Below are 19,245 nucleotides of genomic sequence, written 5' to 3' on the forward strand. Positions count from 1 at the left end.
TCAAATGCCACAGTAAAGATCTGTGTGGTTTATTATACATAAATTTTATATCAAAAGAACCATAAATAAACATGAAACTCTAGCTGATGACATGCATACTGCATATTTAGGGGTAAAGTAAACTGATATCTGGTAACTTACTTTGAAATATACAGATTATGACTTATTTTGAAATGCAAAGATGAGATGAACTGATGGAGAAAGGGATAAAGAGATGTGATAGAGCAAATATAGCAAAATGTTAATTGTACAATCTAGAAGGTGGGAATATCAGTATTCACTGTACAATTTTTCTCAACTTTTTGTTATGTTTAAAATCTTTTGGAATGAAATGCTGGGGAAAAGTGGGGGAAACACCTACCATTTCCTTCTTCCTGCATCCATAAATGAGGATCAGCATATACAATTTTATTATATCTTTGGCGAACTGTCTCCTGGTATTTCTTTAAAAAAGAAAGTTTAATTTATGAGAAAAATAATGTTTCATTATAACCAGAACTAGTAAAGGTGGGGAAAGTTCAGCAGATACAATTAATACAGACACATTGCCAGAAATGGACATCTGCCAGGCCAGGAAGTGATTAGTTCATGAGGTGAAGTATAAAACAAAACACTGCAATTAGCAGGACTGCATTCTCAACCAGCTTTGTCCACAAGAACTTGCTGGGACAAAAAGAAATGGTCTTCATGTGCCCTGTCCAATACAGCAGCCACTAACTGTGGACCGCATGTGGTGAGCTTTAACTCTATATCGATTTACATTTCAATATGCTGTAATATGAGTGTGCTGCTGTGTGGCACAGCTTAGGTCTGGATAGTTCTTCCCAAGAAAGGGAAATTAGTTATAAGACTAGGATAAATTTAAATTTTAAATTTCTTTAAATTTTCAAAACCAACAAACAAAGTTGACTTTCCTCTAATATTTCTATTTAGCAACAAAGAAGAAATGAGATTTAATCATGATGCAGTTTAGAAAAAAAAAAATACAACTTTGGTGTCAGGAGTCCTGGATTCTCATCCTAGCTTGCCCAGTAATTTTTAGGGGACCTTGGCTATATCACTTACTCCCATACTGGATCTCAATTTCCTGCTGTGGATAATCCAGGGGTTGAGATGTGATGTCTAAAGTCTAAACTCTTAGGAGAAAAGTATTCTAAAGACAGTATTATGGAATTTAAAGAAGGTAAACCTGGGACTTCGCAGAATCACGCTCTAGCAGGGTAGAAGAGGCAGCTGAACTGCACTTACAAGTTGATGGATGAAAGAAGTCTACGGTCCCAATTGTGGGACCAGGTCCCGGCTCCAGTAGTTTTGGAGTCACGAAGCAGTAATATCAGGGGATAATAAAGATGATCACTTCCTGGGTCATGTGTCAGAATATTTTACTTCATTCTATACCTAAATGCCCTTCTCATAAAACAGGGGAAGTGACTATACCAAGGTCACACATTTAGTTGGCAGAAGACTGTGTGACTCTAAAGTATCAAGTGTGGGAGGCACAGGAGGAACAGAGGTGGAGCCCCAGTAGCAAACCAGACCAGAGGCCCCAGACCTTACTTCCATTTCCTCCATTCGGCGCATCATGGTCTCCAGGTTTGGACTATCCTTGCTGTCCCCCAAGGTAGCTAAGGTTTCTGACCCCAAAATCTTAGCATGAGTCATATCCCAGAGCTCATGAGCAGTATCTTCCAAAAAGTCATCCAGCTGACGAATATTGTTGGATTTGGAATTAGCATCTGTAGCCTACAAAACAAGGGGGGAGGGGGGAAAAAGTGACAAAGAAAACAGAATATTAAGTAATATTGCTCATGATAACAAACCAAGAGCATAGTGATCCAACTGGTGGAGTTTCCACACTAAATCCTCTTCTAAATCAGTAAATATCAAAAGCACTAACACCAGTAAAAGTTTTGTCACAGTCAGTTAAATGATGGCATTAACTAAGTAACACCATCATCATCCATTTAAATGATCATTTCATCTGCTTTGCTAGTTAATAGATCTGTATCTTCTTTTTACCATAGTCAAAAAAATGTACCATACTTCAAACGGCATACACTCTAGAGAATATATCTTGTCTCATTTGGGTCAATAATCTGTAAAACCCCCATGACATCACAAAGTTTAGGATTCTTTGTCTTTGAGACTCTAATTATAAGCTGGGACAGCTTTCCTAGCCTTTCTTGGCCGCCTATCCCTGACATTTACAAAGCACCTTACAGTCTGCAAAGCACAAAGCAGTTCTAATGCATTGTATTTTTCTTGATTCTAATGCATGTCTATAATCTGCTCTGAAGGAGGCTTTAGCAAAGAATGTCTGCTGGGTAAACACTGAGACATTCCTGGGATTAAGGCCTATTTCTGCCCACTCAGAAGCCTGCAACTTTGGGCATGTTTACCCAATCTTCTCATCTGTACTACAAAAATAATAATCTTATATTTCAGAGTTGGAAGGATTGCATGAAAGCTTGTGGTGGGACACCTAGCACAGTGCTTGGCACAAAATAAGACATTCAGTCTTATTTATAACTTTCGGAACTGTTTGAATTTTTGACCAGGTGTATATAATTCTTTAAAAAATTCATATATTTTGGGAAAATATATTTTATATGAAAATAGCAGCAGAAACAGCAAATATGTTGTTACAAGAGCTTTTTTCCTGATATCAGAGATTGTCTTATTTAGAGGAAATCTATTGAGAGCTAAATTTTACTTGTTAAGAGCAAATAAAATGTATCAAATGTCTTCTCCATTTTAGAGAGGATAATTCTGAGAATTTGTGTCCAAGGAGGTCCCACAGCTCTTTCATAAGTTAACATGGTAAAAAATAAAATGTCTATTTCATTGTAATCTCCATGAGCTAGTTTGTGTTTATTTTTGTTCAGGCTTTTTTTGTGTATATATGCATGTACATGTGTATGAATGTATTTATGTGGTACTGGGGATTGAACTCAGGGCCTCGTGCTACCACTTGAACCACACCCCCAGTGCCTGTTCAGTTATTTGTAAACACTGACTATTGATGGTACTGCCTGGGAAACTCCTTGCCATGATGTTGATGTTTCCAACAGCCCAGAATTCTAAGTACTAGACAGGTAACTTTTCTCTTTCAATTAATTGTATTAAAGATGATATAATGCCTACGAAATAATTCTTATATACAAGGTTAGTCTCTCCTTGTAATATTCAGACATCTATTTTACTGTGACAGTCAGCTATATCTATTTTATAATTACTTTGTTTTCCTTCCATATTAAAATGCAATATGGGGTTACCTTTCTAGGTTAGATGTTAGCTTATTATTTTAGAATGGAAAAAGAAAACATTTGATGGCTCCACTGCACAATACATCCCACTGCACACCTGAATCTGTAATGACCAATGGAGGCTTCCAGTCTTATAAGGCTCATCTCATATGAGATTCTGTCACAAAATATTGGCACAAGAGAATTACAATCACAAAGATTATGAAAATATGCTACAGTTAAAATATGACTTGATAATTAGAATAGGAATACACTCTCAAAATCTACTGCGCTGGTAGAGTTCCATTCCAACTTCTTCCCAACTCTGAAGCCTTTAACATTAGCACTGCCCTTTACTTGCTTTGAGCAACTAATACGATAAACATCTTTCCAACCTCCACAAGAGTAAATGGATGCAACTTGCTTCCACTCCAAAGCCTGAAGCCTAGGCAAGGTAGGAGCATCTCCCAGACATTAAAACCAAGTCCTCCAGAGGAAGAGCATACAGACAACACCACATGCTTTTATTTTTTTCAAACCTTTCCCAGACTCTTTTTTTTCTCTTCTAGGTCAGACACTGGTCACATACCAGGCACTCAAAACAATGCATGCTTAACAAAAACATCAGGCCCGAAGAATAAAGGAAATTAGGCCAGTAATGAGCGGAAACTAGGGCAGCCATTCTTCTGCTGCAGGCCATCAACATTCAGGGACACAGTGCACCCTCAGTCTGTCATCAGGAGGAGAGATCAAAGAGCCACTGACAAAAACCTGTAACTCTAGAGATGTCTGAATGCTGTTTGCAAGGCTAACTAAGTCATAGTGCTAAATATACACTGTAAGAATTAACATGCCAGATATGAAAAATAATTTTCACCCTCCTTGAGTAGGATAATGTAGTTGTTGCAAAGTAATCTGCATATCATTTTCCTCTGACTGGAAACATTACCATGTAATAATACCAGAATACCAACCACACACACCTGCTCTGCAGGCTGGGCTGCCACTGTGCTCCATGATAGATGATCCTTCAAAAGAGTAGTTCCTTCCGCAGAAGAATTAACTCTCTATTAAAATGAACAAATGCATGCATGGATTATAAAAACTTACAACTCACATTAGTACAAATGAACCATGTTACCAGAATAACTTCTGTGTGGAACTATTTGTCAGCTCTACCTGCATTAGGCTTTTTGCAGCAATTAAAGCACTTGTCTTATGAAAATAAATGCCATGTGCTGTTCTTGGCTCTCTATGCTTTTTCCTCCCTCAACTCTGTAAACACTGCCAAAGTAGCTATGTGCTTTTATGCCTGTCATTTACTTTCTCTGTTTCACAGTTTCCTCAATCATAAAACAAGGGAGCTGTACTGTTCAATCTCTAGGAGCTCTCCTAATTCCATACGCCTGAGACTTCCATGGGCTCTAGCAATACTTTAACACTTCCTAACCTATAAATACAGATCAGTGCAAGGATCTAGAATATCATTCACTCCATTTGATATCATAACACTCTTTTGTGGCCCCATCTATTACTCATGCAAACATGACGGCTTCAATTTCCAGGGCGGATCTGCAGGGTTTCACAGTAGAACTCAGCTCACTGCTTATAAGTGGATGACACACTCTCTTGGGATACTATAAGTCATTTTGTCTTTGAGAAAGCACTGGTTTGTGCACAGAAGTGCCCAAATCTCTCAAGCCCCTGAGGTGAGAGAGGACATTAGAGTGGGAGAAGTTAATTGAACACTTACATCGCCAATATACTGGTCAGGGATGGAAACTGTGATCTAAACTCATGCCCCAAGTTAAAATTTCATCTTTTTCAAAAGAAGACTTTCCTGTCTTACCCTTATCTGTATTCCTTCCCATGGCAGAGAACATGTCAATAGTGTTTGGTGGTCTGGGGGTAGCAGAGGGGTTGCAGCAGAACTCAGCCCATGTCCTGCACTGCAGACTGCTAAGCTAAGCACTGCAGTCTCCACCTGCCAGACAGACACTTGGCTCTTAAAAGAGTCAGTGTGGCCTCTTGTTGTAGTTCTATTTACTCCAGAGCTTCCAAAGGCAAGCAAATGAGAGGAACTGGGTTACCTGGGCCCTGACCAAGAGGGGCTTCAGACGCTCCAGAACTGCCTCCTCTACCTTGTCTGCTAACTGGCTGGCAGAAACACTGTTTAGAAATAAAAATGAAAATTCAAGTCAGAAGCAAGAACGTGCCCTACTTTGCATATTTATCTAACCATGCTGATTAAAGGGAAAGCAAATGACAAAATAAAAACCAGTGCTAGGGGCTAGTAGAGTAGCTCAAGTGCTAGAGTGCCTGCCTAGTAAGCATGAATCCCTAAGTTCAAACCCCAGCACCGCCAAAAAAAGAAAAAAAAAAAAAAAAGCCATAGCTTCTCAGCTGCACTGCTATACAAATTCCCTGGGAGCTTAAAATGCAGATTCTGATTCAGTTGTTCTGAGTGAAGCCAAGATTCTGTACTTTGAACAAGCTAGCTCCCAGGTGAGGCTGCTTGTCCAGGGCCCAATCCTTTGTAAGAGGGCCAAAACAACATCTGAAGAAGTGTGTTAAACTCTGAGGACACTTCAAAGAAACATGGCTGCCTCTAAACAACTAAAGAGGATAGCAGACTAAACACAAGAAACTAATTTGTTCCCTTTCAAAAAGCCACTAAAACTATAGTTATAAACCCATAAAGACAAGGAAGAAAAAAAGATGCTGAAGACAAAGGACAAAAGTGATGGCCAGCTCAGCTGATCTGAGAAAGCTGAATTCTAGACCAGTACTAGGGAAAAGTGAGGGCCCCTATAATTTACACTGCTGACCCACACAGGCACACAGCTGGTAGTTCCAGGCATGTCTGAGCTAAGAAATGTGGGAGGAAGTGACGTAAACATGGAAGAAGTGAGTCAAATAGTATATGAGAAGTTAGATCCCTAGGTCCCTTGTCTACTTCACAGAATTGGACCACCTTCCTCCAACTCTAACAGAAGTTTGATTCTCTGAAGGGTCTCTGGATAGAGGTAACCAATCACAGCTGAGACTGCAGGTGCTGTACTGGAAAGAGAGGGCATGTGCACATGCTAAAGGCGAGCAGAAAGACTCACACCCTCCCCAACTCAGCTAACCCTCAGGGTAGCCGGATCTGCCCCAGAGGAAAAGACTGGAAGACTAGCATGAGGGTCCTCCACAAACAGCAGGCAGACGGTCCTGGAGGAAAACTCAAGTTCAACAATCCTTTCATTGGACAGCTATGCATCCAGAAAAAAATGAACTGCAATCAGTAGCTCATCTCAGACATGAAAATTAATTCAAAATGGATCTTAGATATAAAAAGTTAAAACTATTAAAGCACTTAGAAAAAAGCACAGGAGAGTATCTCTGAGATTTTAACTTCAATGATTTCTTAGATAGTTCACAAAGATAACTGTAAAAGAAAATTTGATAAACTGGCTTTAAGTCAGAATTTAAAACTTCTAGCTATTAAAAGACACCATTAAGAAGATAAATAGGCACACCATTGAGAGATATCTGGCAAGGAGCTTATACCCAAGAAAACACAAAGATCTTGAATTAGTAATTAAAAATGTAAAGCATAAAAAATGAGCAAAAAGATTTAGACATTTTACAATAATCACTAGAAAAGGTGCTCATCATTAATCATCAAGAAAATACAAACCAGGATTGGAGGTACAGCTTAAGAGATAGAGTGCCTGCTTTGCAAGTGCAAAGCCCTGAGCTCAAACCCCAGTGCCACCAAAAAAGAAAATATAAACCAAACCTCAAGGACATACCACCACATTCTCACAAGAATGGCTAAAATTAAAGACTGACAATTCCAAATGTAAGTAAGGATGAACAACAAATATAAAGGAACTCCCACACAATGCCAACAGAAATATAAAATGTCACAATTATGCCTGGTTTTATAACGTAAAACAGCTGCCTACCCTATGACAAGAAATTCCACTCCTATGTATTTACCCAGAGAAATGAAAGCATATTTCTACAAAAAGAAATGTGTAAAAATGTTTATAGTAACTTTATTCATACTAAAAATGGGAAATAACCCCAATATTAAGTCACAGAAGAATGGATAAACAGAATGTGGTATATTCCTACATGGAAAAATACTTACTCAGAAATAAAACAAAATGAATTACACTGATACAACATGGATAAATCTCAAATATCTTGTTGAACAAAATAAACGAGATGCAAAAGAGTAGATACCGATGATTCATTTTATACGAAAGCACGAGCAGGCAAAGCTACTCCATGGGAAAGACATCAGAAAGTAGCTGCCTCTGTGAGGGATGATACGGGAATAATCCAAAAATACACATGGGAACATTGTAGGTCAACAGACATTTGTTTTTTAAATCTTGATTAGGGTTTTGGTTACCCAGGTAAGCAAAACTCATTAAATTGTACCTGTTAAGTTAATTGAATTTTAAATATCAGAAGATAGCCAAGGATTACTAGCTGAGGAAGGAAAAAATAAAGATATATATGTAAGGCAAAGTAGGGAAAAAATATTATTAATATGCTCAAAAAGAAAGAGAAAGTAATGTATCCATAAAACAGTAGAGGAGACTAAAAAGTGAGGGAATTTAGGGCGGTGGAGGGGATCAAGTAGTACAGCATGGGATTAGCAAGTATGAGGTCCTAAGTTCAATGCCTACTACCACCAAGAAAGAAAATTAGAGAACATAATAAAGTTCATAAAATGTAAAAACTCTGTAGCAGAAATGATGGGTGAAATAATAAATATTAAGGAAATTGTCCAGGGTGCAGGGGGTACAGAAGGAAGGGAAAGAGGAAAACTGGTAAGAATACCAGGGGACCATTCTGGGAAGTCCAACCAGAACAGGAACAACAGAAAAAAGGGAGAAACTAGGCAAGAAAACAAGTATAAAATAAAGCAACAGCATTTCTCAGAGCTGAAGGAAATAAACTGCCAGACTGAAAGGGAAAAGCATGGTGAACGAAAATATAAGCACACCCCATCCTATCAGTATAGAATTTTAGAACCCTGCAGAAAAGGAAGAGTCTATAAGTTTCTAGAGAATTATTCAGATTTCTCATTGGAAACAAGAAAATGAAGTAATACTTTACAAATTCTGGTCGGACTTCAGCTTCTAGAGAGGTAGCTGCACTGTTCAGTACAACTAAGAACCCCATACATTAAATATAAACCACCAGAAGATTTGGATGGAGCCAAGGCAGACCAGCTAGGGAGTCCTGGACCTAAAGGATAAGAGGATGAATCTCCTTTCTACCTCATATATCCCCAAACTAAATACTAGAGAAGCCAGCAGCCCAGGAATGCTGATAGAAACATGTAAGATTAAAAATAAAAACAGAAGAAGTAAAGTCTCACTCTTTCTAGCCAAAGGACCAAGAAAGGAGCAGCTTAGAAAGATGGAAAAATTCCAGAAAATAAACTGCTGAACACCACAAAAATCCCTGTGCTATGCACCAGCAAAGACAGTGAATGAAAACATGAAAAGACAGCTGACATCATCTAATTAAGGAAAACATCATTAGCTATTAGAGAAAACCAAGTTAACCATTATACAACTATCACAGTATCTAAAACAAAACAGTGACACCAGCCAACACAGGCAAAATGCAGAACAACTGGATTCTGTGAACACCGCTGTTGGAAGACAGCCACTCTAGAAAACAGTTTGATGGTTTTGTAGAAAACCAACACATGCATCTAGCACACAACCCAGCCATCACACTCTGGGCATTTACTCTAAAGAAATGAAAACTTACATCCACACAAACACCTGTACAACCCCAAATTGGAAATAATCCAGATGTCCCTCAGATGTTTAACCAGGCACGTGGTTAGACAAAACAGTACATCCACACCAGGAACACAAAGAATGAACAAAATGATACATGCAATGACCTGGAGAATCTCCAGAGAATGGTGTAGGTCAACTGCAAAAGGCTACATGCTATGTTTCAGGGCCTTGTGCTTGGTAGACAGGCACTCCGCCACTTGAACCATGCCTCCAGGCATTTTTGCCTTTGTTACTTATCAGATAGGGGCTTATGTTTTTGTCTGGACTGGCCTTGAACCTTGATCAATCGCCCCATCTTCACTACCCGAGTAGCTGGGATTACAGGCATTGGCCATTGTACCCACTCTTTTTTCCCCCAGTATACCCTCAGTCTTATATATAACACTCTTGAAATAACAAAATTATAAACAGGAAGCATAGATAAGTGGCTGCAAAGAGTTGATTAAACAAGCAGCAGATTGGGGCAGGAGAGAAGTAGGCGTGGTATAAAAGGGCAACAAGAGGGATCTCTGTGGTGATGGAAATGTTCTTGACTATGTCAATGCCAATATCCTGGTTGTAATACCATAGTTTGCCAAGATATTACACTGGGGGAATTTGGTAAAGATTTTTCTGTGTTATTACAACTTCATGCGAATGTATACTATCTAATAATAGAAAGTTTCATTAAAAAATTCCACTAAAATAATCTTCAATTAAGAATTCTATAGTCAGTAAAGCTAATGCTGGATGCATGCCATTAGCAAATAGGAAAGTAGAATAGACATTTTTAAACTTGAAAGGTCTGAGGAGATTCACTTCCCATTCATTCTTTTGTTTTTGACAGTTTTACTCTGTAGCATAGGCTTGCCTTGAACTATTGATCCTCCTGCCTCTGCCTTTTGAATGCTGGGATTATAGGCATGTACCACCACATCTGGATCCCATTCACCCTTTTTTAAGAAGCCAAATTAGACCTACATTAATTATAATCCCAGCACTCAGAAGGCTAAGGCAGTAGGATTGTATGTTCAAAGCTACCTGGGTTACATAGCAAGAACCTGTCTCAAAAACAAAAACCAAAAGATGCAAGCAAACTGAGAAAGAGAACCACATGATAAGGGAAACTATACAAGCCTGGCCTAGATTCCTGATGCCATGAAGTCCTGCTGTCTGCTGCTTAGGGTCCACCTCAGCCCACAAATGCTGGCTAGGCTTCTTCCAGAAGTCCAGTGACCCTGGCTCACCTACAGCCCCTCCGAAGTGATAAGCCCTATGCCTGCCAGGGCTCACTCATGATCTTGCTCAGTGACTTCCTGGAATGAGGCTCCTAAAATCTCTCAGGAAAGTGTAAGACCTTGCAACCTATTTTCCCTAACCTAACACCAGCAACACTGCCCTTCCCTTGTTCAGCTATTTGTGCTTCTCAGATTTCAAAATTAAACAAGTACACTGCAAGGAATGCATACATTACTAGTATATTTATGATCAAGGGTAATGAAAAGATTACCCAGGAAACAGCACAGAAGCTGCTTTCTGGGGACAAAGGGGAATGCAGCTGAGGAGAGACATTCTGGAAGCTTCTAGAGTAGTGGCAATCATATATTCCTGGGTTTGGGAGGGTGGTATACAAGTGTGCACTTTGTAATATTCTAGATTGTACATGAGCATTTAGTATGTTCTATATGATCTCTCTCTCTCTCTATATATATATATATATATATTTTTTTTTTAATAAAAGGACAGAGGATTAAGCTTTTGGTACACTAAGGACAAGTGCGTACGAGTCACAGGGAATCCAATTTCAGCACAATCTCAGGAGACACTTTCCAATAGCTATAGACAAACTAGGAATGGACTCCCTGGGACAGTAGTGTGCCCATCACACAGAGTGTGTACATACATGTTGGACAGGTGCTTCGTGAAGATCACACAGCTTGGGCTGAAAGAATCAGCGTGAGAAAGGATCCTTCAACTCCTAAGATTCTGAGACTGTGTGACTTGCAATCTTAACTATGGACATCTCAGCCCTCTAATAACAGAACGATAGCTCTTGAATGATGCTCTGTCCTGAAGATGACAATGCAGATGTTTCTGTTTCAGTGTGTGATTTATTCATCTGACTGCACAGTGAATGACTATCAGAGACGGGAAAATGAGTCAAATGTAGCAGTCGCAGCTCCACGAAATCTTGACGCCTTCTCCATGCCTATGGTTAGGTGGTGGCACACATAAGGGATGAGAGAGACAGCAACCTCATCTGAAAACCTTAGGCTGCATTCCACCTAACATGTGAGATCAAAGTATCACACACTCACTCGTGAGCACAATATGTTCATTCACTAAACACCCTACCTTAGAAGAACTAGCATCTAGCTAGAAAAAAGTACCCAGAGAGTGGTGCAAACAAGTAAGCAAATACAAGACTCATCTTTCAGACAGAACTCCCCCCAAGTTATAGATGGCTATTTAATTCTCCTTAAAACTCCACACAAAGGAAACATTTCCTAACAAAAATATGGTATAATGTTCACATACATGTGTAGGTTCTCATTCACTCATTCATTTATTCATGCACTTGTTTGTGTAATGAGGCTAGGTCTAAACAGTCCAGGTTGGTTGTTAAAACTATTTAGATCAATTAGATTAGGGAGGCATCCTCTATTTTTCCTCAGAAGCAAACACATACCTTAATTGTTGGAGTCTATCCATTTCTTCAGTTTTCAGTTCATTCAGTTCCTTTGCTCTTCTAGAAGTTTCAGCATCAAGCCAGTCAAGCCTAGAGGACAGTACAAAGAGCCACTTGACTCTCCTCAAAGTTAGAGAGTCCTAACTCCCTTGGGTACTAATCTTGGCTCCACTATAAGCTTCTTAGGCGGCTTCATTGTCTCTTAAGAAAGCATAAGAAGTATGGCTAGAGCTAAACAATCTCAATTCATTGTTAGAAGAGCTAGATGATATAGAACAGGCCTGCACTTTTTTCTACCTCAAAAACAAATATTTACCTCTGTTTTTGCATTCTTTCCACTTCTTTGGCTTTTAATTCTTCTAGCTCCTTCAATCTTTTGGAAGATTCAGCATCAAGCCAATCGAACCTAGCAGATAATACAAAAGAGTCAAGCCAACCACACCTGATCTATAGGGGTTCCTTACTATAGAAACAGAGTAGGAGGGAATACCCTCCCCACCTCAGCACTAATTTGGCTCCATTAAGGACTCTGCAGGTAATGAAACCTCTCCGTGTTCATATAGCATGTCCCTACAAGCAGACATTTATGCACAAAAGCACTTTGAATTTATGTGTGAAACATCAAGAAGCCACTTACAAATGTTTGGATGAAAGCTAGCCATCCCTGTCCTTAGGACTTCTTGCTTGATTAAAACAAAGCCCTCCATGCATCTTCAAGTTTAGACAAAAAAAAGGACCCCCACATAGGTAGAGTGAAGTCAAATAAAAACAAAAGAGAAAAGTTAACTCTAAACTAATTTTCGTATATGAAAAGGCTTTGATTCTTTTGGTTTAGGATATGTGAATATTATTAAATTATTTAATTAACTATTTTTTTTAATGTGGTGGGGCTCAAACCAGAGCATCACACATGCTAGGCAAGTGCTCTAACAAACAGCCCTAATGAGCCACTTTCATTTTTACGTTCTTATAATTACAAGAATAATTTCAGCTGAACAAGTGAATAGTATTCTCCTTTAGGAATGTTCTCACCACCTTCCCCCCATATCTAAATCCCGCCTGTGCAAGTTGTACTTTAATTTCTACCCCCCTCTATGGAGTCCAGCTCTCTACAGAAAGAAGTAATCTCTCCCCTTCTAACCTCTATCAGTTCTTAGGGTATATACCATGTTCTATATTAAATTACAGCTAATTACATATCTGCCCTGCTGACTGTAATTAAGCAAGCAAGATTTGGAATTATGTCTTAGCTACCCTTTTATTTTTTTTAAACTCTCTATAGAGCTCACGACTGTGCTGTATACAAAACGAGCAACTGGTATACAACGGACATGCATATAATTTTTGAATAAATGAAATAAGAAGGAATAAAAGTGGGGCTCATTGTAAGCTGAAAAGTGTAACAGAAAAGTTTAGCAATCCACATTTTAAATGACCAACTGTAGACACAAGAAAGACAAGAAACAGTTTGCTTCGGAGTCTGTATAAAAGAAGCCCTTTAATATTCAAAGATTTGAAAAACACCAGCACAAACCTGGCTGCTTCATGGTCGACAGCACCTCTCAACTGACTTGACTCTTGCGTATCTTCTTTCTGGAGAGACTGCTCTTTTGTGGCATCTCTGGGGCTAGATTTCACCTTTAGCCATGCAGCACTGGAAAATGGAAAAGTAGACCTTTGTGATCATTCAACTCCATGTCCAATGACTGATCCAAAGGTGCCCACTCAGAAGACAAGAACATTAAACTAATGCTGACCTACAACATGGAGACAGCCTTGCCCTGGAAGTCAAATGTGAAGGGGAGCTCCTCCAGCACACAAGTTCAGTGTCAAAGGGGGAAATCCCCTAGCTTTCAAAGAAGTAGTCAACTACTTTAAATGAAAAAACAACTGTCATTTACAGAATATAGGGTGAACTTCAACAAAATCTGAATTTAATATATAGATTTGAGTCACTAATAATATTCCATGTCACATTCCTATAAGGTCTAACACAGCATTGTAATCCAAGAAGCTTTACCTGCCCCACTCCTCCACCAGTCATATACACCCTCTAGAAGATGGTCCATTGTATACTTGGTTTGCAATAAAACTTCAACCCATCGATTTTTTTTTTATCTTATTAACTGAACTCACATCTCTGTATTAATACCCATATATAAAAATATAGAAATCAAAACAGAATATTAGGAACAAAAAAAGCACACAGTGAAATCAGAAGACCCAATTATAGTCCCAACTCTGTTAAAGGAGAGACATTAAATTCTTGCAGCATTGCTTCTTTCACTCTACAATGAGGGCTGATGAGTAAGCAACACCACTGACTCAGAACCATTTGGAAATGTAAGGGGAATCTCTTGAGCCAGACTTCTCATCCTGTCTTCTGTCGTCTCCCCAAAGGTGGATCCCTCCAGTCACCTCCTTCTCTCATTCTCCTCACGTTACTGTTTTTTTTGCTTCCTTCTTTATGTTGTTCTGTCTGATCCTTTCCACTGTGTTGTCAGGAACCAATGAACCATGGCAAATAAGCTCCCTTTATCTTTAATTCCTCAAAAGACTATTTTCTAACTGGACCCTGCTCCCCACAAGGACAGCACCTTCTATCTCCATAAAATGGTAGCTCCACATTCTCTATATATTGTGAGTAAGGGTGACAATGTCAGTGTTATCCTAACATCCCCTGTAGCTTGGACAGAATCAGTGAGATCTGGAGGGTTTTATAGTTCATAATTATCTTGATTTAGATTTAGAATTATTTTTAAATGTTTATTCATTCAGCAAAGACTTAGTGACTGCATTATGTCCATGCATTGAACATTAAACTGTAAGAGATACAGTACCTCGGCTCAAGTAACCAGAATCTGCTAGGGGAAGAAAAAAAGGAAGCCTATATCCTCCCTACAATGAGGCATGGACACAAGGTATTAGCGTGCCCCATGGGAGGCTTCTCCAACCACAGTCAGGTAGAGAAAGGAACCAAAGGGCTTTTGGACCAAAACTCGTCATATAAGTATTTCTTCTTCCTTTTTGGTGGTTACTGGGTTTGAACTCAAGGCCTCACATTTGCTAGGCAGATGCTCTACCATTAGGGCCATGCTTCCAGCCCTTTTTTGCCTTAATTATTTTTCAGGTAAGATCTCATGTTTTTACAAGGCTGGCCTGGACTATTATCCTCCTACCAATACCTTCCTTGTAGCTGGGACCACAGGCATGTAACACCATGCCTGGTTTATTGATTGAGAATGGAGTCTCGCTAGCTTTTTGCCCATGTTGGCCTTGTACTGTGACCCTCCTGATCTCTGCCTCCCAAGTAGCTGAGAACATAGGTGTGAACCACTGTGTCCGGCAACATTTCTTCTTACTGGAAGGTATTTGTCACTTTTATTTAAAAAATAAAATCACATATTCAAACTCCTACTATGGAATTTTTACATACCACTTAGGAGATGCTGGTGGTGATGTGGGATTTGGAGGTATCCAAGGAGCCCTATGATCTTTCATAGGCTGTTGGTTAATTTTTAATCTTGATGAGACTGTTGTCTTTTGCAACCTGTTTTTGCTGTGAGGTTGGCTTGGTCTACTTCTTTCAGCCTTGTGGAGTCCCTGTAAGAGGAAATATGAATTATAAAGTCAAACAAGTATCAAAGACACTCTGGGTTCAACCTCTGACTCACTGAAGCTCCAAATGCCTCTTTGCTATTCATTCATTCATTCATTCATTCAGTAAAACAGAAAGCACAATGGTAGAAATTGGGAAGGTGTGTAAAATTACACTGAGGAAACCCTGGGGAGGAGGTAGAGATGGGATCCTTGGCTCTGCCACCTTTATATATACATGTATATATACATATATGTATACACATATATACCTATATACACACATGTTTATGTATACAGATATACACATGTACATATATTTTTAAATTTATTTATATATATATTTTCAAATTAAATCCCATTTTTTAATCACATATTACTTATAGGTAAACTATAAAATATTTTTGGTTAAAATATTTATCCTCTCTAAACATAGAATAAATTGTGCACATAGAATAAATCTAAATCTTAAACAAATTTATTTTAAATAAACCTTATAATGTCACAGATCATGAGACCCTGTCTCAGGAGGAGAGCATCAAGCTGATGCTTATAGGTTCAATCCTGACTTCCCAACAACTCATTGTAAGTTTATGTGAGGAGGAACAGAGACTTGTTGGGTACCAACTATCTGTCAGTAACTGGTGAAAAACACCAGATCTTCTCTTTTCAGAGCCATCTTACAATACATAGGCTTGTTACACAAGTCTTTGGACAGCACTCCAACTCAATAGAAAAAAGCTGGGCCTTGTGGCCCAGCTGTCATCTGAATGATGGCAGAGAGCTTAAAATAGAGGATTGAGATTCAGGCCAGCCTGGGCAAAAAGCAAGAACCTATCTCCAAAATAACCACAGCAAAAAGGCTGGAAGCATGGCTCAAACCACAGTACCACAAAAAAAAAAGAAAAAAACAGATGTACTTTTAATATTTAGTGGTTATTATGATCAACATTTACTTTCAGTAGGAACAAAATCTTAAATCAACTCCAATCTTACATTTCCAAATTGTGAATTTTAAATTAACCTGTCCAATTAGGACCATAGTATCAAATTAGTTGGGATCTTACTGAACCAGCATGAGACAGAATACCCTACTCTAATAACAACATTAAAAGCTGGTTTTTGCTAAAATATAAAACCAACATTGATTTGGCTAAGCCAGCCAAATTGTTGGACTCAGGAGCTCTATCTGTGAGATGAAATGCTTGCCCACCCCTTACTAGGGCATATGACCTTGGACAATGTCAGGTTACTATAAATGGGTCAAGAGAAAAGAATGATTTCATACTCGCTCTAGTCTTGCCGGCCCCAGAGTATCTTTCTTCCTCAATGGCATACTCTCAGTCATGGGTTTCTTTTTCACTGCTCTTGTTTTTGCTGGGGCTAACGCTTGTGCTTTGAAGCTTGTGTCGTGGTCCAGAACAAATGGCACTTCTTCCAGAATGTCACCACCTAGTACGTCAAGCTCACTCTCCAATCTCCGGGTCACCGCATCAGGCTGACACTTATCTACGTGGGGATTTCAGAAGGGTAAACAAGGGAAATTTTACAAAACCACATGGGTGAGAATAAACGCCCCTAATGGTGAGTTTAACTGCTGGAAACAAAGTGTTTTGTAGCCAAATTTGTTGCTCCTCCTATGAATATGTACAGTCTGATAAGCAGACAGCTAGGCATCATGGTTCACTCCCTGAATCTCAGCTCCCAAGTTCACTCATTTTCTGGTCCTTGTGGTTCTAATTCTGACACATCTTTTGCACTACCACTGCCTTTCCTTCCTACTCCTACCCAGTCGGCTTCTCGGGGTCTCTCAACTGCAATATGAGAGACCTTTACCAGGCTGCCCAAATTATCTTTCTAAAATGGTAATATTTAAGTGTTACATCTCTCATCATCTCTAATAGATCCTAATTTGATTAAGAGTAAAGTCTGAGCTTCGTACATATTATTCAGCCTCCAATTCGAAAGGAAATAAAACTGTCTTTATTTGAAGAGCAGATAAGGACCTATATAGAAAATTCAAGGCCATGTGCAGTGACTCACACTTAGAATCCTAGCTATGTGGGAGGTGGAGATTGGGAAGACACTAGTTCAAGGCTGACCTAGGCAAAAAGTTAGCAAGACCCCCATCTCAACGAACAAGTCAAGCATAGAGGCGTAAGCCTGTGGTCCCAGCTATATGGGAGGCTGTAGGTAGGAGGACCAAGGTCCAAGCCAGACCCCAGTTAAAAACACAAGACCCTATCTGAAAAATAACTAAAGCAAAAAAAGGCTATAGGTGTGGCTGAAGTGGTAGAGCACTAAAACTCATGTGAAGAGTAAAATCCCAAGAATTAGCCAAACAATTTTGAAGAACCACAAGGAGGGGAATGAGGTGAAGGTAGAGTCTTCCTTCCCCAGAGATGGAATTTCAGCAAGACTGAGACTGTTGAGGCAGTGTGGGAACCAATGGAACAGAACGGATGTTCAAATCAGCACACATGAACTGGGTTGTTCAAAAGACAGTGCTACTTCTCCACAGGTGAAAACATACAATAAAATCCTTGCCTCACACTGAATTATGTTTCATTTCCAAATGGAACGAAGACCTAAATGTGGAAAGAAAACTTGAAAGCTTTAAAAAGAAAACATAAGAGAATATCATTACAACATCAAGACAGAAGACTTTTTAAAACCCCAATAGAGTATAGACATATTTGAACTGAATAACACTAAACTACAACTTTTGACAAAAAGATAACATAAAGTCAACAGATAAACTAGAGTCTGGAAGTAGGTAAATGTTATGCATATAATCAACATGGAGTGGAATTAACATATAGATGATATAAAAAATCTGTAAGAAAAATAAACAATTCAAGGCTGGAGGTATGGCTCAAGCAGTATAGCACTGAGTTCCAACCCCAGTACCACCAAAAATAAATAAATAAATAAAGATCCAATAGACAAAAGAATCAAAGTCTATTAGACAGAAAATATGAATTGTCAACAAAAACATGAGAAGATTACTGACTTACCTACTAAGTGATTACTGATTATTAAATGAGAGAAATGCAAGCCATCAGACTGCATTTCTGGGTTAGAGTGGGGAGGAAATATAGACATGACGATGTTAAACATAAATGACGGAAACAAGTACCCTCACTTTGGCCCAATGGCTTTGGAGAACAACTCCTGCTCTAGTAAAGTTCAAGATTTACACACACTACAATCCAGCAATTGTAAGCATATTCTCAGCCTAGAGAAACGCTCACCTGTGTACACAGAAGACAGGAACACAGATATTTATCTCACTTCATTACTATTTATAAAAGCAAAATACTAACCAGGAGTCTGAGGCAGGAGAATCACTTGAGCCTGGGAGTTCCAAGCCAGCCAGGTCAACATAGTAAGACCTCATTCTCCACAGACATACAGAACACAGACAAACTGGGAACAACCCAAACGTCCATCAATAAATAAAAAGAACCAAAAAATAAAGCATGGTATATTCATACAAGAGAGACTCACACAACAGTTAAATTAAAAAAATTTAACTGGGCTGGGGATGTAGCTCAGTGGTAGTATATCTGCCTAATATCTGCAAAGCCCTGGGTTCTATCCCCAGCACTGCAGGAAAAAAAAAAAAAAAGCCCACCATTTACTATGAACAAATCTTACAAACACAGAGGAAAAGAAGCAAACTACAGATGACTCAGTAGTACTACAAGATATCATGTGCATAAAACAATACTTTATATTGCTTATAGGTAGACAGGGCAGGACAAATATGAAAATATAACAGGTTCATAATAACAGTAACCTCTAGAGGGAAGAAAATGAAATCAGGAGAAAAATATTAAAAGGACTTCAACTGTACCAGTCGTATTTTATTTTTGAAAAAAAAAGTGCAGAACAAATGAAGTGAAAATCT

The 19,245-nt window shown here is 38.9% G+C and overlaps 1 protein-coding gene across 9 annotated transcripts in view; it reads right to left on the reverse strand.

Moving 5' to 3' along the window:
- The window catches only part of Kiaa0753 (KIAA0753 ortholog), a 71,580-nt gene that overhangs the window by 14,764 nt on the left and 37,571 nt on the right, over nt 1–19,245 (reverse strand). For 8 of the 9 annotated variants that reach the window (XM_020176439.2, XM_074047129.1, XM_020176437.2 and 5 more), the window contains 9 exons: nt 16,621–16,841; nt 15,172–15,338; nt 13,270–13,389; nt 12,052–12,141; nt 11,736–11,825; nt 5,336–5,414; nt 4,229–4,312; nt 1,558–1,743; nt 362–443 (listed from right to left, as the gene is read on the reverse strand). In XM_020176439.2, coding sequence (XP_020032028.2) covers nt 362–443; nt 1,558–1,743; nt 4,229–4,312; nt 5,336–5,414; nt 11,736–11,825; nt 12,052–12,141; nt 13,270–13,389; nt 15,172–15,338; nt 16,621–16,841 — 1,119 coding nt within the window. The remainder of the gene's footprint in view (nt 1–361; nt 444–1,557; nt 1,744–4,228; nt 4,313–5,335; nt 5,415–11,735; nt 11,826–12,051; nt 12,142–13,269; nt 13,390–15,171; nt 15,339–16,620; nt 16,842–19,245) is intronic. The other variant, XR_012438777.1, reaches the window with a different exon arrangement.

The sequence above is a fragment of the Castor canadensis genome, chromosome 11 (assembly GCF_047511655.1).
Source record: "Castor canadensis chromosome 11, mCasCan1.hap1v2, whole genome shotgun sequence".
NCBI classification, from domain to species: Eukaryota; Metazoa; Chordata; class Mammalia; order Rodentia; family Castoridae; genus Castor; species Castor canadensis.